Source organism: Aplidium turbinatum, chromosome 3, assembly GCF_918807975.1.
Source record: "Aplidium turbinatum chromosome 3, kaAplTurb1.1, whole genome shotgun sequence".
Classification (NCBI taxonomy): domain Eukaryota; kingdom Metazoa; phylum Chordata; class Ascidiacea; order Aplousobranchia; family Polyclinidae; genus Aplidium; species Aplidium turbinatum.
In genome coordinates, this window is record NC_137474.1 from 27,412,453 (window position 1) to 27,435,062 (window position 22,610).

A 22,610-nucleotide genomic window follows, 5' to 3' on the forward strand; every position below is an offset into this window, starting at 1 on the left:
ATTCGTTTAACCGATGATTTTACTTAAGATTGGATTGGATTTGGTTTGGGATTTCAGGTTTTGATTCATATAAACGGTTGATACGTTTAAGCAGTATACTATTAACCGATTTCGTCTGTATTAATAGTATTTATTGTGTTATATTCGCTTTTGGTAATTAATCGTTATTGCTGGGGGGCGGTAAAATTTTGCAGGTTCATGAAGGGGGCGTTGGGCTAAAAAAGGATGAGAAACACTGTATTAAAGTAAGAAAGAAAAGACCCAAGGAAAATTCACTTTCGCCCACATGACACGCAAAAATAAACAAAAAAACCTGTGAAACTTTGCACAGCAGAAAATAGTAGCATTGGTGTAGAAATTTTCCGACTCCTGCCCAGAGCACTGTGACGAAAGAAGCCACACGAGCTCGTTCGGTGGAAGTTAATCAGTTATATATGTGACGTATTGACCAGCTACATGGCGCTTTGACTCTTCAAGCGCAAGTCGTTGGTCTGATGAAAGCCTTTCAGAGTGACTTTACTGATTTTTTAAAAAGCCTTCTAAAACCATAGTTATAGTTCTGAAATGGCGAAGAATTATTATCAAGATAAAGTGATTAAGCATGACGATCGATGGCTAAAACTGGTGTGTCCGCCGAGATAGCTGCTCAGACCGGACACGTTTGTCCGCCGTCAACAAAAAGGAATTTCGAGGCCTGTAGGCTACTTCAAATTATATGCTGGTCACTTTAAACTTTAGGTCTTTATACGCGTAGATACTAAACTGAGCAAACAGCACCTCGTTATTGACACTCCCAAGAAAAAACAAAGCGAAAGAAATCAAGAAAAACGTTTTTCGATCATTGTTACTATGCTTCAACGCGGAATGGCCCGTTTTGGTGAGTCCGATTCGGTGAGTTCCCTATTCGGTGAGAGCCTTTTTCGGTGAGAGCCCTATTTGGTAATTTTTTTTTAGTTATCGGGTACCGTAGCCTAATTATCATTGCCGTTTTAGGGGTTGGGGTTAGGGTCTTATTTCAACGTTTAGCAACGTTAAAACGATGTAAAAGCGGCAATCATAATTAGGCTACGGTACCGGATAATTTTCAAAAATAATTTCAAAAAATCACCGAATAGGGAACTCTCCGAAAAAGGCTCTCACCGAATCGGACTCACCAAATAGTAGCAGACCCGCTTCAACGGCACCATGCTGGCGTTTATCAGCTACCGTACTTCTGTTTCTTTTGTTACCTTAGGAGCAGCGCTCTTGTTGCAACAAGTAGATCTTTTAATTGAGATCGATCTGCAATGAAGGCCAAACTAACGCAAATCTGAACTTAGAAACATTTGATTTAGGATTTTTTTAAATAATTTGCGGGGGGGGCAGCCACCCCGAGCTAAATTCATGGGGGGCGCCGCCCCCTGGAGTCATCGCCTATGGGTACAAGAAGTTTGTAGTCTCCCACTTCGAGGGCGATCTTCGGCACTGTTCAGTTCTTTAAGCCTGCTAACAGTGTAATAAACTGTTGATTTTGGTGGTTCAAAAAGCTTTGTTATATCTGAATTAGTCTTGCCTGCTCGATGAAGCTCAATAATATCTGCACGTTTATCACTCATACTTGAAAATAAAGCTAATTTTAATCAGCAGAAATGCAATGCAACTAAATGAAGTGCAGGGCAGGGTGGGCACTTTTTGCGTCAAACACTTTGTTTTTTCTCCAGCTGTGTAACAAAAATCTATATATATATAAAAAGATGTACTTTGAATTATTTTTATTTGGATGCATTTGTGAAGTATAATATGTGCAAAGCCACTTTTTTAAATTTAAAGTACAGACAGTGCTTTTTGTTATATTTTTGTTGTGAATCGTATTATATCTCAATTACAATATGTTGTCAATTACAATATATTATGTTGTTTTTCAACTTGTATAACTTTTTATTTCCAGATTATGTTTATTTTGAAAATTCATCCAGCAATCCTTACCTTGTTCGACGAATAGAAGAATTAAATAAGGTTAGTTCACACCTGAGCTATGTGAAAATATTTTTCTTCATGGATGAATTTATGTTTAGACTATACATACAGGCCTCGAAATTTGTACTTTTTTCCGGCGGTCAAGCATGTCCTACCGGACTGGCCCTTTCAGCGGACATTTAATATCTCAACCGGACATATTTTTTGCATGTAGATTTTGCACAAAATCACACTACAGTATTGTGTAGTCGTGTTTGTAAAAGATTTTCTACAACAGAATAACTCTGCAATGGTTGATGGCTTAATTAACCGACCCTGAAGTATACTGGAGCAGATCGCTTGCAAATAAATCAGTGCGTTAATGGCAGTCGTGTAATGACGCAATAAACACAATTGAAAACAACAATCCAAATTTCCTTATTACAAAAGCAACTGCGATCACTTATTCTGTGGTTTTCGCGTTATAGAATCGTTGTGCCAAGCGATTACTGCCGGCGCGGGGTCATAAATCTCCGGCTCATGACCGTCCAGACGAATGCGCTTTAGTGACTCAATACTTCAATAGTGTTAGCCCTCAATAGTGTTAGTGTTAACTAACTAACACAATAGTGTTTTAGTCTAACACCCTCCCTTCTGTGCAGAAATTCTATTTCTATCAGTATCAGCGTGAATAAGGTCGCCACATTCGCCTGAGCACGTGCGGAACCCAGCTGAGACTTGCTTCTCTGTGACGTTTCTCTTTAACAAACGATCAATGTAACGCAATAATCCTCATTGTTAAAATTAGAATACATATCCTGCCGAAAAGTTCAGACAACTTTATTTCAAGGCAACATTGCAAGGCGTTGAAATGATGTAAAATTGGCTACTTTTGCCATCAGCTCGTTAACCACGCCACTCTAATGTGATCTTTAAAGCAATTGCCTGTACTATTATTGTTTCTGCTCCGTATTTGTTCGCGTTAAACAAACAATTGTAACAATTCAAATTTAAAATATGTTTTTGCTGCATTAGCTCTATTTTTGTCAAGAATTTTGCGGCTGTCATTTATGACCGACCAATGAGTCGGCTTCGGCAGACATTCGAGGTCATTCCGGAGGTCATGTCCGCCATGACCGCCGGAATTTCGAGGCCTGCTATATATTCATGAATTGAGCAGTACATGTAGTTAAAGATAATCTTATTCACTGACCTGCCAAAAGATCTACTCGCAATCTAGCATTATTTCAGCCTGATCAATTCAATCAAGTCACGATTGAAAGGCTGTTTAAATGCTATATGGTGCCAGTGACACCACATTCTTTTTTTTGACCCCTCTTGAAATATGTTTTGTGTAACTACACTTCCTCCTTGAGTGTATCATAGGATATTTGAACTTGATGTTTTTGTATTCGAATATAATATTAGTTAAGTTTATGTTTATTGGGCAGACGTCAAATGGAAATGTGGAAGCAAAGGTTATATGTTTCTACAGAAGACGTGACATATCTAATAGCCTTCTCCTTCTTGCGGATAAGCATGCAAGTATGTGATATTGATTGACTTATTGCAAACTAATTAGTCTTTGATGTTGAGGATGCTTTGATTATTGAGTACAGCAGTTGGTTATTGTCGGGTGGGAAACCTGCTGCATGTAGTGAAACTTTAATCTTAATACTACCGTATTGCCAAAGAAAATGAAAGACATTTTCAGCCGTAAGTAAGTGCAAACTTTTTAACACTTGCTGTTATACTCTTATGTACTTATTCAATCTTGGGGATTGTTTGAGGAAGATAACTTTACTTAATTTCGGGAGAGAGTTTGCTTTTATGTACCACAGACAGCCAGAGCATCATAACTTATATTTTACAAATACAGTTGTTTTAACAGTCGAACGTTTTTGGCTAAACCTAAACCCTCAACAGGATTCTGAAAATATTTATAACAAATCAATAAATATGCAATGTGCAACTGCAATGCTATATGGTAGCGAGACATGGGTGTTGAGAGAGAGTGAACTGGCAATCCTGAGAAGAACGGAAAGGTCAATGGTGAGAGCAATGTGTGGGGTGAAAACGAGAAGGGAAAAAAGGACTGAAGAATTGTTGGATATGCTAGAGATGAGAGAGACTATAGACCAACTGGCAAGGGCAAATGAAGTAAGATGGTATGGACATGTGATAAGGAGGGAGGAAGGAAGTTTTCTTAGAAAGGCACTAAATCTAAAGGTGGATGGAAAGAGGAAACGCGGTCGTCCAAGAAGAACGTGGAAACAACAAGTGAAGGATGAATTTAAAAAAAGTCGGACTGAAGGAGGAAGATGCAAGGGACAGGGTGAAATGGAGAAAGGGGATTAAAACAATTGCTGCGCAGTGCGCAGAAACAATCGGCCACCCCCACTAGTGGGGAACAAACCGACGATGGATTATTATGATGATGATGATGCAATAAAATAAGTTGAAATTTATTGCATTTAACAAATATTTTCAGATTCCTGATGATGGCTTAGGTTAAGCCGAAAATGCTTGACTGTCAAAACTACTGTACCGTATTTGTAAATATGTAGGCCTAAAATATATTATTATAATGTTCAACCCTGCTGTGCCTTGCTTGTCTTGTATAACTTAATTTTGTTACAATGTTGGTTTCACAACATTATGGTGCAACTTCCATTACAAATAATCTTAATAAAACAAGCTTTCGTCTGCTAGTTGTATTGCAAGGAACCAAATGTCAACTTCAGAAAACAAATAGGCAATATTCAAAGGTAGGCACTTTAACAAGCAGTTTCTAATAAACCACGAACCAATCAGAAGCTACGCTGTTCATGACGTTATCAAGGTTGCGTTTATGAAGAATAAAGGAAAAACGCAAATTCTAGCTAAATTAAATCATCGCTTTGCCATCGGTTGACTTGGCGCATTGGGTTAGGGCGGTGGTAGTCATTACATTGACGTGGGTTTGATTCCCACCTATACTAAAGCTCTTTTTTCTTCTGTAATTACCAAACAAAGTTCAAATTAATAATTAATTCTCTGGCTGAATGCTGGAATGGCCACAATTGGACAGATAATGTAGCATCTGATTGGTTCGTGGTGGGATTGGACAGAAGTCCATGGATTGGATATGTGCATGTTAAACTGCTTTCCGTATTCAAAAGAGGCTGTCTGTCTATGTTCAAAAGTGTTTCAAATGCTCTTTTCTTTGGAAAGTCATTTTTTGATGTTTTCAACTACTCAATTTACAACTACCGTACTCATTTATTTCTTTTCAGAATGGCATGAAATTTTGTAGGCATAATCAATACTAGCCTATCAAATCAATACTATGCCGGTACTTGAGAAGTGATCTATGAGAAGATTTTTGCTATTTGCAAATATATGTAGGCTACCAAGTTTTTCTAGTGCATAAATTCAAATTTTATTTATTTTTTAAATTTACACCATACACCTGTGGAATAAAACCTCTCAGGGTAAGGGATAGCGACAATGCTAGCAAAAAGTTAGGAATAATAATTATACAGTATATATATTAGGGTGGCCAAAAAAAAATCAAAATTTTTTATTTTTGTTTGCACACCCTCTCATTTGAGGAGGATTCATGAAAAAATGACACTGTGAAAATTTGAAGTCAATCCGACTGGAGGAAGTGCTCTCCCACCGACCTCTAAGTTTGCTTTCTTTTGCATAATTCCTCAAAATTCCTTGAACATGTGAGGTAATTTTTTTTTGACTTATCTGCATTGCAGTTGCAGCATTTTTGTGAACCATTATTTTACTCTGAATTTATGATACGATAAGTGTTTCCACATGCAAAAAACATAAATAATACACAAAATAGATCACATTAACAAGCGTTTGGTATGAAATTAACTGCACTAAAATTTAGCAAAATCCGCATAAAAGTTCGTTCACCAATCACGATCACGCCATGTGTCGATAGAAGCAGTGACTCGAAAAGGTTAAGTGAACGCTGTGTTACAAATTGTGCCAAAGAGAGACATTGAAACTTGACAATTTCGTTCGGGGCAACACGACAAACATCTTCAGGAAATGGCTCTTAAGAGCATTAACGATTGCCTTCTTTTCATCATCTGTGATATTATCACTCAATAAAGGCAGTGCAGCAAGATCCTCACTGATGTACCAGAAGTGCAACCTCAACTTTTTGTCTGCCACTTGAGAAATTGCATTGTCAACCTATGCATATTCCTCTGTGAGCTGTAGCATTGCTAGGTCATTTGTAGGGGCAGATATTGATGAAGGTGCTGCAAACCAAGAAGTGGCGTAAATGTTAGTTATAAACATGCAAATTCTCCACAGTGATTCAATCTCTCGTTTGCTCATGTTGAATTGATGGTGAAATCCTAAGATTTTAAGGCAGTATATATGCCTTTTGCCATCCACCTCGCCCGGTGATAGATACCAGGAGAATAAAATTTATTTTCAAAACCCACTTTTGCTCCTAACAGTTAAAGAACAAGTTGTGCAAACTCTCTATATCATAGTTTTCATGAGGTTGCAAATTCACCAAGTGTTGGTGAATATCATCAATAACAATTGTACGACGAAACTGAAGCCAAGCTTTCTCCGGTTTGCTCAACATCCTGCACCATTGCCATCGCTATTAATGCAGTCGAACTTTGACATATCTATGAAGTCCCATTAAGCCTTGAAACGACTGAACAGGTATATTTCTGGCCATCTTCAAGGAAAAAAGTTATCAAACTCTGCAGAAGCACATATTTCCAACATATGATTTCAGCATGCAAGAAATAGCAGCCTTCGATTAATGCCTGCTGCACGACAGTGATAGCTCCATTGTGGATTCCCGTATTGCTTGATATTGTGTCAAAACAAATTGCAGCTACATGCTTTGCTGCACCTTCCCACCTGTGTATGAATTCCACTGGCCCATTAGTGATCCCGTTCCAACAGGCAGAATCCCGTTCCAAAACTACAATGGCCAAAGAGTCGCACTTTGTGCCAGTGGCATTAGTCAAAAGTTTACCATGAAAATGAGCAACAAGTGAAACTGTTGGTTTAAATTTTTGCCGCACTGCAGCTGCAAGGCTTTCACGTGCGGAATGGCCCGTTTCGGCTAGTCCGATTGGGCTGATCCGATTCGGCTAGTCCGATTCGGCTATTACCCTTTTCGGCTACAACCCGATTCGGCTAGTCCGATTTGGCTGATCCGATTCGGCTAGTTCCCTATTGGGCTACAGTCTTTAGCGGTTAGTTCCCTATTCGGCAATTTTTTGAAAATCCAACGATAATCCTTCTGTAATCCAACAAAATCCAACATCGTTTCTTTTGCATTCCGACAAATTTAGCGAAAAATGTTTGAATTATTAAATTTCTTTTATAGTTGAAATTATCGAAGCTTTAGATGAGTGGGGTTTTGACCTAACCATTGAGATCTTAAAACTAAAAAGCGAATTAAATTTATTTTTGAACTATTAATGTTTGCTCAGATGAAATTGACATGTATCATGCGTCGCCGTCTGCATGCAAACTTAGAATATATTAGAATCCTCAACTATTACAAAATTCTAAATCCAACGACGCCTTCTGTTTATTTACAGTAGAGAATTTTGTATTTTGATCTCGAAGCTTTAGATGAGTGGGGTTTAGACCTAACCACTGAGATCATAAATCATATTTATGACACCGGCATAGGCACCGACTTTTAATTTTGCACGGGGTGGCGGATAGCACAATATGGCAACCTAAAAACTTTCAAACTGCATGTTTTTGTTTTTTACTAAGCGTGTTTCGTAGATGCAATTGTCTTTTCACACCTGATTTGTAGCTCGATTATTTACAAAACAACTTTACAACAAACCACAGGAAGTATGTCGTGAATTTTATTGTTACGTTGTCGCTCCGACATTTAACATTTGGCAAAAGTATTTTTGCGAACGGCAGCTCTGTCAATCCAACTGTTAATCAACTGGTCAAGTTGTAACCGTTAAGCTTCAGCTTGATAAACATTTAAAATTAGGATGTGGTTCTATCGCTGTTGCGTCATGGTAGATCACAAGTAGGTTTTTATGCGCCTGAGTGCACTACTAAACGATCGCTCCGCCTCGCAGGTGGTGGAAGGCAACGATAAGTATATTTTCACAATGCAGACCACGTTTGGAAGCATTAATGATCTTGTTTCATTGCTTGCAAATAGATCAAACAGTTGCGACAGTTGAACGCTTTTTCGGTGGCATCTTTAAGCTGAATAAAACTGGAATGTCGGGGAAAACTTTTACTGGACGACTTTTTGTAATTTTTTCTATGATGTAACAAGCAACTCCTAACTTATGTCAGACCAATAAATTCCCTCCTCAAACTTTTACAGGACAACTTTTCGTAATTTTTTCTATGATGTAACAAGCAACTCCTATGTAAGACCAATAAATTCCCGCCTCACAATTTGTCACGCATTGACACGCAATATTACATTATTACTGCATGAAGTAGATAACAAAGTAGAAATTAAAGCAAGACGTAGATGACAGTACACTCCAATTGAAATCGGAAAACAATTCAAAATGCAAAATCTTGAGTAATTGAAAAAGACTGCTTTATTATTGGAAATTGGCAGGGGGTGTAGCTTTCCTCGAATAGAATCATGTAAACGTGTAAATTTGCAGAACGTTAAAACTGCTACTTTACTAGGTGCACTTTTTAAATAAAAACTCAAAAAGTTTCAAAAATTGCATTTTTTTTAATAAAATTTGAAAATAGATATTCATTTAGGAGGTGGAGCTATAAATCATCGAGATAATTTTATTTCCAAGTATTTTATAGCTGGCATAATTTATAGCGATATTATGAGCAGTTTAAAATTTTTCAAAAAAGATTTTTGAGGGAGGCAATGGAAAGATCGTATTTTATTGATTAATAAATCCCATTGTAAACCTAACAATTGTAACAATGACTTATGAAAAGTAACAAATAATACGATCGCAACAAGGAAAAAACTCGTAGCCACGGCTGCCACGTGTTGCGTAATCTTCACGTAGCTTGCTTGATGTTACGCGAGTATCATGCTTGTGACAAAAACAATCATTTTCTTCGCAATACTGTATTGGTTCACCTCTTGCTTTACATTGACTTGAAGCGAAAACCAATGATCAAAAAAAGATTTAAACGTTCGTTCAAATTACATTTATTTGCAGTAAGTAATGTAACCTAAACGGGGTGGCTGCCATCATGCCATAGAGGTTATGGGGTGGCGTGGCTGGCCACCCCGTAAGTCGGCGCCAGTGGATGCATTAGACATTTGCATTTTTGTAATGATTTTCAAGCGAAACAGAAGTGTTTTGTTAGTTGTTCGAGTGTGTTATTGTTCAACATACATGTAAAAACTTACATACGAGTTATTAATTAGAGATTAGCATAAATTTGATGCTATAAAACAAAGTCATATATTATCATATATTTCAAAAAATAAAGTCATATTTTTCAATTTTTTATGTAAAAACAAATGGCCCTAGTAATAAGTAATAGCACAACGTCACTATCAAAGCAGTTGTAATTATTAGGGTAGGCCAGTCCGTGGTGCATTCCCAGGTCCAACGTCAATGCAGGTGAACAATGGTTGCGATTATTACAATTCAAGTATTTGACATTTCTTGGCACATTTTCTCAAATGATCGAAATATAGTCATCATAACACACATTATTATCTGATTTGTTGCCACACAAGTGTGGATGCGAGCCTTGCATTTGTCATCACGTCGGGAACAACGCCAGTATTTCTTAAGCCCGTCTGGACTATATTGAGCTAGTTGAAACATGTAGCCATCATGTAGAAAAACCCCACCTTTGCGCTTCGTACTAATCGATTCCTCTGCCATGATCAAGTAACATCAACTGAGAGTTTAACGAAGGAACTAACCAAAGGAATTTCAGGTCATGTAACGCCGAAACTCAGGTATACTCTAAACTGCCACTTAGGTTTTAACTTCATCTTTTATGGCAAACGCTATTTGGCAACTGTCTTTTTTTCGTTGACACGTTTTGGCTGAGACTTCATCTCATTAACCCCTATTGGTAATCATGAAAACTGTTATTTTCATGTAAAACACATATTTTGAACGAACCCAGACATCAAAACTCGTCATTTTTACATTGATTCAACGTCTGCAGACGTTGAATGAATGTAAAAATGACGGATTTTGCCGTCTGGGAAAGCACTCAAAGGTAAACACTGGATAAAATGCAAGAATGCAAAAGATACCATATTGTCGAATTAACATACAAAATCCTCTAAATAAACAGAAGAACCGGACATACATTTCTCTGTTATCATTTTTAATGTAAAAATTCCTTTTGTGGTCCCTTTGTCTGAAAATAAAAACTGTGCTGTTGAAATTTCCGATTGTAGTTTTGGTCTCAATCTCATCAACATGATTCGGAGTAAGCTGTTTGTTACGTAATTCACAAGGCTAATTGTTCTGTGGAGTGACCATTCTGTTGCTCCGTTTTTTTTTTGGTAAAGTTATGAATATGGAACGTACCATATCACTAGGGATGTAACCGGTGTCATAAATATGATTTATGATCTCAGTGGTTAGGTCTTGACTCCACTCATCTAAAGCTTCGAGATCAACTATTGTGGAATAAAATACAAAATTCTCTACTGCAAATAAACAGAAGGCGTCGTTGGATTTAGAATTTTGTAATTGTTGAGGATTCTAATATATTCTAAGTTTGCATGCAGAAGGCGATGCATGATACACGTCAATTTTATCTGAGCAAACATTGATAGTTCAAAAATAAATTTAATTCGTTTTTTAGTTTTAAGATCTCAATGGTTAGGTCTAAACCCCACTCATCTAAAGCTTCGATGATTTCAACTATAAAAGAAGCGATATTACAACATTCTCTAAATAAACAGAAGACGTCGTTGTCCATTTTATGTGAGCAAACAGTTAAATTTAATAGTTCAAACATTTTTCGCTAGATTTCATTTCAATTTGTTTTTCTTTGTTGGATTGCAGAAGGATTATCGTTGGATTTTCAAAAAAATTGCCGAATAGGGAACTAACCGCTAAAGACTGTAGCCCAATAGGGAACTAGCCGAATCGGATCAGCCAAATCGGACTAGCCGAATCGGGCTGTAGCCGAAAAGGGTAATAGCCGAATCGGACTAGCCGAATCGGATCAGCCCAATCGCACCAGCCGAATAGTAGCAGACCCTTCACGTGAGGTGTTTCGAGCATTCATGACTGAGGAACGTGACATTGTCAATTCATTTATGTCAATTCCAGCTGCAGCAAGAGCAGGAGTGATATCATCATTGCTTGACGACTTGCTGTTAGAGTTCTGTCCAGTGCTGCATTATACCTTAGTGGATTATCGATAATGCAGCGTTTTGGTAATGGCTGCTCCTGCTGGGTTTTCTTTCGTTTTGGTGTTATTTGGATTTGTGGTGCAAACAGTGGGTCACTGGAAGAATCTTCATCTGCTGAGGAATTTTCAGATGAGAGAGCAGCAGCACTTATGGTACTGGATCAATGCGATTTCTGTTGCGTCTCTGTTCATCATCTATGCACTTTTAATACTTAGCAGCTTGCCGATGCATTGGGTCCTCTGTTGTCATCACCATCTGTCGTGCACCACGTTGGTCTATCAAAAACTGACAGTCTTCTGGTATTGTTGTGCGGCGTTCCCAGTCAGCATGTGCAATATCAAATAATGCACTTAAGCTCTGGGTGAAGTCAGCTTCTGAGGTCAACTGGGAAGCTAAATTTTGCCTACCTTTGATACTCGAATATGCTCTTGATGGATGCGTTTCAAGTTGGCAACAACGTGAGTCTTTGCAGTGGCAGTGGTAGCGATATGAGCTTTCACCCACAAGAACTGTACTGCAAGCAAGTGGCAGTGTAACCTTATTCATCTTCATCTCGTAGTAGAAACGGCAAAGAACCACACCCCGTACAGGTAACTGACATGGCTCCTCAAGTCCTCAAGAGAGTCAACAATAGAGAGTGGGTGTCCATTTGTTGACTCTCTTGAGGGGCCATGTCAGCTGCCTATATGGGGTGTGGTTCTTCACCGTTTCTACTACGAGATGAAGATGAATAAGGTTACACTGCCACTTGCTTGCAGTACAATTGCATATGAAGTGATATTAACTACTAGATCGACGAAGCTTTTCTAATATTATGCCACTTTTTGGTTTGCAGCACCTTCATCAATATCTGCCCCTACAAATGACCTAGCAATGCTACAGCTCACAGAGGAATATAAATAGGTTGACAATGCAATTTCTCAAGTGGTAGACAAAAAGTTGGGGTTGCACTTCTGGTACATCAGTGAGAATCTTGCTGCACTGCCTTTATTGAGTGATAATATCACAGATGATGAAAAGAAGGCAATCGTTAATGCTCTTAAGACCCATTTCCTGAACGGTACACGACAACTGGGCGAGACAAAGTGGGCGATACCCACTTGGGCGAGACCAGGTGGGCGACGAGACCAGGTGGGCGACGAGCCAAGTGGGCGACGAGCCAAGTGGGCGACGGAAGCGAAAGTTTAGCCGTTCGGAAAAAATATGACTTTTAATTTTTACGTTAAAATACAATGGTTGATTTTAGAAGGGAAGCAATGAGAGTTCTCACGCTGAGTTTCACGAAGCATTGGAAGCAACATTGTCATTATTTTTTGTGTAATAGCGCTTTGCATTGTGACATCATCTTGTCACATTATTTTGCAATTTGCGGCGTCAGGGTTTATCGTGAAGCTTAAGAGAAACCTCTCAGGAAAGAGACAAACGAATGGCCAAAGAGTGGTTGAAGTCAGTTATGAACGTTCCCTAACCGTTATCAAAGCTTGTCAGTATAAAATATGACTTTTAATTTTTACTTTAAAATACAATAGTTGATTTGTGGAAGGGAAGCAATGAGAGTTCTCACGCTAAGTTTTACGAAGCATTGGAAGCAACATTTTCATTATTTTTTGTAGTCTAGTAATAGCGCTTGCTGTTTGATGTTAATTTGCATTGTGACATCATCTTGACACATTATTTTGCAATTTGCGGCGTCCGGGTTAATCGTGAAGCTTAAGAGAAATCTCTCAGAAAAGAGACAAACGAATGGCCAAAGAGTGGTTGAAGTCAGTTATGAACGTCCTCTAACCGTTATCAATGCTTGTCAGTATAAAATATGACTTTTAATTTTTACTTTAAAATACAATGGTTGATTTGTGGAAGGGAGGCAATGAGAGTTCTCACGCTGAGTTTCACGAAGCATTGGAAGCAACATTTTCATTATTTTTTGTAGTCTAGCATAGTCTAGTAATAGCGCTTGCTGTTTGATGTTAATTTGCATTGTGACATCATCTTGACACATTATTTTGCAACACACAATCCAGTCTCTGAATATAATAAACACTTGCGGTAGGTCACTACGTCAGCCAGTGGTGAGATCTTAACTACTAAGTAGCTGGTTTGGTAGGTACATGCATTAGACATTTGAATGTTTGTAGTGATTTTCAAGCGAAACAGAAGTTTTTGTTAGTTGTTTGAGTGTGTTATTGTTTAAAATACATGTAAAAACTTACATACGAATCATTAACTACGGAGATTAGCATAAATTTGATGCTCTAAAAATAATCCATTAAAATAAAATTTTTGACAGAATATCTAAAACTAAAGTCATATTTTTCAATTTTTAGGTCATAAACAAAATGGCCCTAGTAATGACTGTCAGTCACAATCATCATCATCATAATCCATCGTCGGTTTGTTCCCCACTAGTGGGGGTGGCCGATTGTTTCCGCGCAGCAATTGTCTTAATCCCTTTTCTCCATTTCACCCTGTCCCTTGCATCTTCCTCCTTCAGTCCGACTTTTTTAAACTCATCCTTCACTTGTTGTTTCCACGTTCTTCTTGGATGACCGCGTTTCCTCTTCCCATCTACCTTTAGATCTAGTGCCTTTCTAAGAAAACTTCCTTCCTCCCTCCTTATCACATGTCCATACCATCTTACTCCATTCGCCCTTGCCAGTTGGTCTATGGTCTCTCTCATCTCTAGCATATCCAACAATTCTTCAGTCCTTTTTTCCCTTCTCGTTTTCACCCCACACATTGCTCTCACCATTGACCTTTCCGTTCTTCTCAGGATTGCCAGTTCACTCTCTCTCAATACCCATGTCTCGCTACCATATAGCATTGCAGGCCGCACACAGCTCCGATATACTTTTCCTTTCATCCTTAGTGAAAATTTTTGCCATGCAACATTTCCCCACATTCCCTGAACTTTGCCCAGCCCAATCTTGCCCTTGTTGTCACCGCTGCTTCACATCCACCACTTCCATTTATGTTGTGTGTTCCACCACTTTCCATTTATACAATGTGTTCTGTAAACTGCTGATGCGGCTACGCAGCGTCTAGACTAGAGCATTCGGATTAAAGTTTTATTGGTATTTTCACATACAACATTGTAAATGCAAGTTAATAGCAAGTCTCTATGAGACATTGAATTTTCCGCGCACATACGATTTATAGCGTCAAGAACACTAATTGTGTGCTGTTTTTTTTTCGGTCATTGACCGATTTTTTAAAAAAATGTCCGAAAAAAATATAGCCAATACGGTCAAAATGTGCAAACAAATATATAGTCAATTCGGACAAGTGTTGCAAGGTTGAGTTTCGCTGATGAACGTTGAAGAAACGTTTGTCTGTTTCCACTTTTCTCAGGTAAAACACGACAACGTTTCTCAGCGAAACTTAATGTTGTAGCGACTCAGAAAGTGCAAATTTTGGTTTGTATCAGCTACTTGAAAGGAAATATTTTCATTAGAAAAAATGACTGAAATAAATAAAAAATGACCGAATTTTTACAAGTCATTTCGGACAAATGACCAAAACGTCTCAGCAAAAAAAAACAAACAGATTGCGCGTGCTATGTTGGTGGTTGCAGCGTTTTTATTAGCATCGATGGTGACCGGAAGTTTTTGCAACATACTCCATCGATAATGATGTTTGAAATTCTTGATGATGGTCTGAAAGATGGACAGAAGAAGTTGTGTTTGCTGGAAATAAAACACAACTTCTACTTGCTTAAGGTGAGTTTTGTCGATGTTGTTGTTACGATGGTTGTTCAAGAGCTTTTCCCGTGCCTTCCATATCAGTGAAATTTGCGCCTGTGCCACATCAAATTTTGCTGCAACAACTCTCTGCGGCGTTTTCCTTTCTAACTCTTTGATTACAATTAGGCTACTCTTACTACCACTTTTTGACCTTTCGTTTGTTTCTTTTCTGAGGGGTTTCTCTTAAGCTTCACGATAAACCCTGACGCCGCAAATTGCAAAATAATGTGTCAAGATGATGTCACAATGCAAATTAACATCAAACAGCAAGCGCTATTAGTATTACTAGGCTACAAAAAATAATGAAAATGTTGCTTCCAATGCTTCGTGAAACTCAGCGTGAGAACTCTCATTGCCTTCCTTCCACAAATTCAATCATTGTATTTTAAAGTAAAAATTAAAAGTCATATTTTTTCCGAACGGCTAAACTTTCGCTTCCGTCGCCCACTTTGGCCGTCGCCCACTTTGGCCGTCGCCCACTTGGCTCGTTGCCCACTTTGAGCGTCGCCCACTTGGCTCGTTGCCCACTTGGTCCGTCGCCCACTTGGCTCGTCGCCCACTTGACTCGTCGCTCACTTGATTCGTCGCCCACCTGGTCCGTCGCCCACTTGTCTCGTCGCCCACCTGGTCTCGCCCAAGTGGGTATCGCCCACTTTATCTCGCCCAGTTGTCATGTACTGTTTCCTGAAGATGTTCGTCGTGTTGCCCCAAACAAAATTGTCAAGTTTCAATGTCTCTCTTTGGCACAATTTGTAACACAGCGTTCACTTAACCTTTTTAAGTCACTGCTTCTATGGACACATGGCGTGATCGACTGATCGTGAAGATTACAAAGAAGCATGCAAAGTTGTGCATCGTGATCTCAAAGTCGCCAATGATTGTGCAGAGCGGGCAGTCAAACTAGCAACTGACTTCAACGAAGTCCTTATGGAAAATGAACAACAGCGCCAGCTCCTCTATCAGGTGGTCGAGCACCACAGAAAGCTGCTTCCAACAAGTGCAAGTAAAAGCCAACAGCACCACTAAATAAAGTCAACAGCTTGACTCTTTACAAACGTTTCTTTTGCATTTTCTGGGCAATGTGTTGTCACCTGAAGCGTTGTGATCGTGACTGGTGAACATACTTTTATGCGGTTTTTGCTAAAGTTTAGTGCATTTAATTTCATATCAAACGCTTGTTAATGTGGTCTATTTTGTGTATTATTTATGTTTTTTTGCATGTGGAAACACTTATCGTATCATAAATTCAGAGTAAAATAATGGTTCACAAAAATGCTGCAACTGCAATGCAGATAAGTCAAAAAAAAATTACCTCACATGTTCAAGGAATTTTGACGAATTATGTCAAAGAAAGCAAATTTAGAGGTCGGTGGGAGAGCACTTCCTCCAGTCAGATTGACTTCAAATTTTCACAATGTCATTTTTTCATGAATCCTCCTCAAATGAGAGGGTGTGCAAACAAAAATAAAAAATTTTGATTTTTTTTGGCCACCTTAAATATATAAGTTCTCCCTTGAGACTTATTTAAATTTTTTACTGGTAGTAAAAATTAAAAAAAAATGGAAAAAACTTTTGCATTTCTTTGATATTTTTTTTTACAAAAACGTTTTTCATCTATTTGAGTTTCATATTTTGATGGCAATTTTCACACTTTTTCCAAAGATATATAATTAATATATGAACTCATGTAGGGTTTTCTACAAGTTCAGCACATTTTTGACCAATTTATTAAGGGTGGTGCTGAAATTGACATTCCATTAGGAGCGTCCTCTTAATTTTAATACTTTGTTTATCTTATTGGCTCCTGGTACTATGATCACTTGATGAACATCAAGCACAAGATTTTGGCATACTTACATAAAACGTTTTTTAGTGTAGGCATATTTGTAATTTCGTGTTTTTTTGTTAAAAGCAAAAACTCACTTGTTTTTGAAAGAAAACACGATAAGCTTAAAAAAAGTTAGGGTGGCATTTTTTCTGAACATTTTTGGGGCACGAAATCCAAGATGGCGTCCAAAATGGGGCACAACAATAATTATGCAATATTTTCGCAAGTATATAGGCTACAATTACAAATAAAATATCTAAATATATGTTTTCTGAGACAGGAAATCTAATGGAATCATCGAATTTAGGTTACACATACATGTGCCAAATTTAAAAATGTTATTCAAAATACCCCCGCGCACCCGAAACGTATGCTAAGCTACCTACGTAATTTTGTAGTTTTACAACAAGGACTGTATTAACTTAAATGCATGCATTTTCACAAAGAATAGGCCACGCAACTAGAAAGCCAATGAAGTGATCTAAATACAATGAAACTTGAATTAATGTTCGATCCTTTAAGTCGTATTACACGCGAAAGACGTAAGAAGAAGTCTTAGGCCTTCTGATTAAATGGCAGTTATCGTTAACAACCGACATCTACGGAATTTATAATATTTATTGAATGTCAAAGAAAGCAATTCATCTTCAAATTTTCAGTCTTCATTTATCACTGGTTGGAAAGTTTTGTTTTTACAGCTGAGACCACAGCCACAGACTTCTGTACATGGAATATTGTTCTTGTGGCAGCTGCACCTTCCTTCGCATCCATGTTTACACCCGCACTTTATGAGTTGCAATACTGCTTTGGATTTAAACGGATGGAAACAACGATCTGGCGTGACGTGACTTGAACCTGCATCAAACGTCCAACCAAATGCAGTTGGTGCTGGAAGGCAGGGCTAGCTTTGCTAGCCTTTGCTAGCTTTTCTCCAAATCATGCATACTTAATGTGCCCGGCGAATGTGCAAATCTAGTGAACCAGAAGTTGGTGGGAGGTTTTCTCCTTCGGCTGCACGATTGGAGAAGAGAAACCAACGGACAATACAGAATAAATACAGACAAAGCGTTCCAACTGCGAGCGTACCGTACATCAGCAGGAAGATCAGTGTCATTCCCGAGCATTGCTAGTGCATCCAAGATCTCATCATCACAAGACATAAAGGCCTTGAAGCATAAGTCTTTGGTTCTGCCAGCAAATCTTCCAGTCATATCGGAACCAGTCAGAGCATGAAAACCTAGAAGTGCAGAAGCACGCTTTAGTCCCAAGTTGTTGTATATGTTTCGCACACAAATGTCCCTCTTCAATCTGCCCTTTCCTGTAAGGAAAGTCGTAAACCCGGGTAAGTGTGGATACATGTAGATGAGCAACAACAAGATGTCTGTGTCTAGGGAACTGACAACCAGTTCTGTTTCATTGGAACAGTTAGAGCAGTGGTTCTTAACCTATGGGTAATTACCCACATGTGGGTAATTTCAGGATAGCAGGTGGGTAATCAGCTGAACCAGAATATTTAGAATTAGCCTATAGATGTAACAAACAATGTCACAGTTGTAAGTGGTAAAGTTGCTTTATTACTTACACTTTTTTTGATGTTTTGAGTCCGTTCAAAACAACCAAACAAGTACAGTGATATTTTATCATTTTTAGAATTGTTTCATCATAGTGATTTATTTTTTGCACCATTTTTGTTGCCGGTTTTATGTATTTCATTTTTGTGACATAATAGTAAGATGTTTCTTGTATAATCAGTTCATTTACAGTTGTTTTATGAGCAAACTTGATGCGTTGCTGTTAGAAGTTGTTTGAAGTAGTTTATATAGTGTATATAGTGTACATTTAGAGTTACAGTAGTGTTGAGACGAGCGAGCCAGGCCTCGAAATTCACGGCGGACACGGCGGACATGTCCGCCGTCACAGCATGTGATGTCCGCGGGAAGTACCCTCTAGATCGGTCATATTTGTCCGCCGAGAAATAACGCAGGAACTAGCGATGTAAATCGTCATTTATAGCACGAGCAACTGTTGCAAGAATATAATTTGCGCTGGGAATGCGAAATTATCGCATTCTCAGCGCGCATCTAGAAAAAGTTAATACTGTATCTGTATCCCTTAGCTTCCATTCAAGCAGGAAAACTTTCGATTTTTACGTTGCTTCTACGATTGATGACATTGAATCAGCGTAACAAGGGTGAATTCTTCGCTAAGAATCGATGGGAGTACCGACCGCTACTTCCACACTAATCACGCCCAACTTAGTTCAAGTCTTATGTCACAATGTTTGGCTTTGATCTCCGAGTAATATTGATAAGGCAATGTTGGTCACAAAGTTAGATAATACGAGTAGGTTACTACAGCAAGATGCAGCAAAACTTAAGTTTTGGTATTACAGTAAGAAAGAAAAGACCCAGAAAAAATTCTGAAAGTGAGAATAAGGGCAATCAACCTACTACTAGGAAATTTAGTGGTGATAGACGCATATATTAAAGGAACAACGAATGTAAGGATTAGCTCTGTCAAAGATCACAACACATCGTTACCTCATATGGCTGCAGCTTCAACATATCTGGCCGACAATACTCCAAGCCATCAATTTCCGATCACCAAGGCCCTCGACAATATGAGTGACAACGAAAATAATCAAAATTAAGAGGTTGTTTGAAATCGCACATTTTATCGTTAAACAAGAGCCCGCATTTACGCTTTTCCCTCAATTAGCCAGTCTGGAGAGAAGACACAGAGTAGATTTCGGTATTACGTATCTTAACGACAAGCAATGATCGCGTGGAGATTGGCGCACGTTTTTGAAGATCGATACTATTGAAGCCAAGCCTTAAAGCAGCCGGCGGCCATGGCCGCTAAGTAGTGCTTGAATGACCGCCGGTGCTACCTCCTCCGTCGGCCAACTTTGGCCGCCGGTTTCTTCTAGTCAATTATTTAATTTCGCAATAGAATGATCGTGGATTAAATGTCGAAAATATGTAGTATCAAAGAGTGACGCAGAATTAGGTCAGCGCTGTATAGTCACTACTGTTGTATTGAATATATCCAGCTGCGATCACCAGCGCTGTAAGTCTTGTTTGCAATTCCCGATGTTTATTTTAACGAAGTGTTAATCCGAAGTGCTAATTTGCATCGGCTGGCAATATTGTCGTTTTTATATCGATTCAATGTTGTCGGATATTGAATCGTTGTTAAAAAGGAGAACTATGTTAGTTGACATCCGTGGATAAAACACGTGTCTTCATCATAGTTGAGAAGGCTGTGGGACGTGGGTTAGTGACTTCACACCCTCAATGGTGACATCATAACGGAATAAATGGTCAGGTTTTATGAAAGGCGGTATGCAGTTGAAACAATTTACTGAGCTGCGAGCAGTTAAAACCAATTAGGGTCGTTAGATGGTCCCGCAATACCGGATTACAACCCCGATAAAGCATTTAATGCGTGGTACAACGACTCTATTGCAGGACGTCGCCAGGCATCAACAACGCTAAGTGATCATTTTAACATTGTTGCAAGTTTAATGCTATTTACTTGTGCTATCGTTATTGTATTTTGGCCTCCAAGCACGCAGATTTGGCCGCCGAGAAGGAGCTCTCGGTAGGCCACGATGGCTGCCGGAAAAAAACACGAGTTTTAAGGCCTGGAAGCTCTCATGCGCATATGCCTGGACGGCCCTGACTGCGCTGATTATAGCCCCGAGCCTGTCGTGATCTCGTGGAATACTGATACTATTTTGGAGAGGCGACCGCATCACGGAGAGATCAAAATGTAATTGCGCTGTTTCTAATGTTTTGTTTACTCTTTTCGTCACTTTCGCTCACATGACACGCAAAAATAAACCTAAAGAAAAAAGCCTAGTGAAGCTTCGCACAGTAGAAAATAGCGTTAGTGTAGAAGTTTGCCGACTCGTGCCTAGAGCATTGTGACGCAAGAAGCCATACGACCTCGGAGGTGGAAGTTAATCGGTTATGTGACGTATTATTGTTTTATTATTTATTTGCATCAGACACAAAGTCCATAAAATTCAAAATTTTAACAATCATCATCATCATATTTAGCAGCTACACGGCGCTTTGACTCTTCAAGCGCACCTCGTTGGTATGATGAAAGCCTTTTAGAGTGACTTCGCTGAAATTTTAAAAAGCCTAAACCGTAACTATGGTTCTCAAATGGCGAAGACTTATCAAGATAAAGTGATTAAGTATGACGATCGACGTTAAAACTGGTGTGTCCGCCGTAAGACTTAATTTGTCCGCCGAGATAGCTGCTCAGACCGGACACGTTTGTCCGCCGTCAACAAAAACGAATTTCGAGGCCTGCGAGCTATATTCTTTTGAAGATGAAAGCTTGGGAAAATTGTGGGGAATGATGAGGAAAGCATATCCATAAGTTGTGCAAAACCACTAACATTGTTGACTATGTTCCCTTCCACTTATCTCTGTGAATTAGCATTTTCAAGGGTTGTTGCTTTGAAGTCAAAATTTCGAAACAAGCTGTTAGATCTGAAGTCAGATTTGCTTTGTGCAGTATCCAAAATCGCACCCAATATTGCATCGATTGTACACAAAAAAAGCGCAAATGTCTCACTGAAACTATTGATGCTGTTCTTTACATTAAATGTTGTTTTTGTTGAATAACGCTGTTTCAGATTTTTAGTATGGTAAAATAGGTAAAAGTAGATTTTGGGTAATGGGACTCTGATCTGGACAGAAATGGGTAATAAGAGAAAAAAGGTTAAGAACCCCTGAGTTAGAGCATGCAGAACAATCAAAGTGTCTGCCTCTTCTTGGCTGAAAGTCAGGAGCGAGTCTGGAATATTAACATTGCCCTTGGTTTGTGTTTCCGATGTCACCAGTAGTTTTTTCAGTGTGTTGTTGGAGCTCTTGCTCTGATGTAGCCTACAACCTTTTCAGCTAAATACTCGGTCAGTTCTTCGTTGGTGCGGATATCTGAGAGAAAGTCCTTCAGGGAAATATTCTGGATTAAAGTGTTGTCTTTCACATGGTGATATGTTGACTTTCCCTTAGTCCTCTTTGTCCGCATCTATTGCTTGAGTGATGTTTCGATGAACCGGTCAAACACCAACCTGATCTCGTCATACTGTGTACCCATGTTATAAATTATCTGAAGAAAGGCTTCGGCAAAGTCTTGGCATGTTTTCATTTGTTTCGTTTTGGTAACTGCGTTTACCATATAGCCATCCCATCAATGATGATCACTCGGTGAGTTCAGTTCATCTGGTGGGTCCACAGTGGTATATTCAACTGCTGTGTCTGTCATCTTTAAGGGTACTTGGAATGGATGGTTATCGGTAGAGCTCGACCAATATATCGGTCAGCCGATATGTATCGGCCGATATCAGGTGTAGCTGATATATTGTATCGGCTATTTTATGCCGATAAACATCGGCCAGCAAAAGCACACTAAAAACCGGGTCTGCTACTATTCGGTGAGTCCGATTCGGTGAGTCCGATTCGGTGAGTCTGATTCGGTGAGTTCCTAACCTCTAACCCCTAACCCTAACTCCTAACCCCTAACCCTAACTCCTAACCCCTAACCCTAAAACGGCAATGATAATTAGGCCACGGTACCCGATAATTAAAAAAAAAAATTGAAAAAATCCCCCGTTAAGGGATCGGACTCACCGAATCGGACTCACCGAATCGGGCCATTCCGCTAAAAACCAGCCATACATGCCTTTAGAAGAAACACAAGTTGCTCAAACGTGCTTGCATAGCACAAACAA

At 39.0% G+C, this 22,610-nt stretch overlaps 1 protein-coding gene across 1 annotated transcript in view; it reads left to right on the top strand.

The window, feature by feature from the left end:
• The window catches only part of LOC145766374 (metastasis-associated protein MTA3-like), a 61,053-nt gene that overhangs the window by 12,720 nt on the left and 25,723 nt on the right, over window positions 1–22,610 (top strand). The window contains exons 2-3 of the mRNA XM_082578074.1: window positions 1,928–1,995; window positions 3,387–3,480. Coding sequence (XP_082434200.1) covers window positions 1,928–1,995; window positions 3,387–3,480 — 162 coding nt within the window. The remainder of the gene's footprint in view (window positions 1–1,927; window positions 1,996–3,386; window positions 3,481–22,610) is intronic.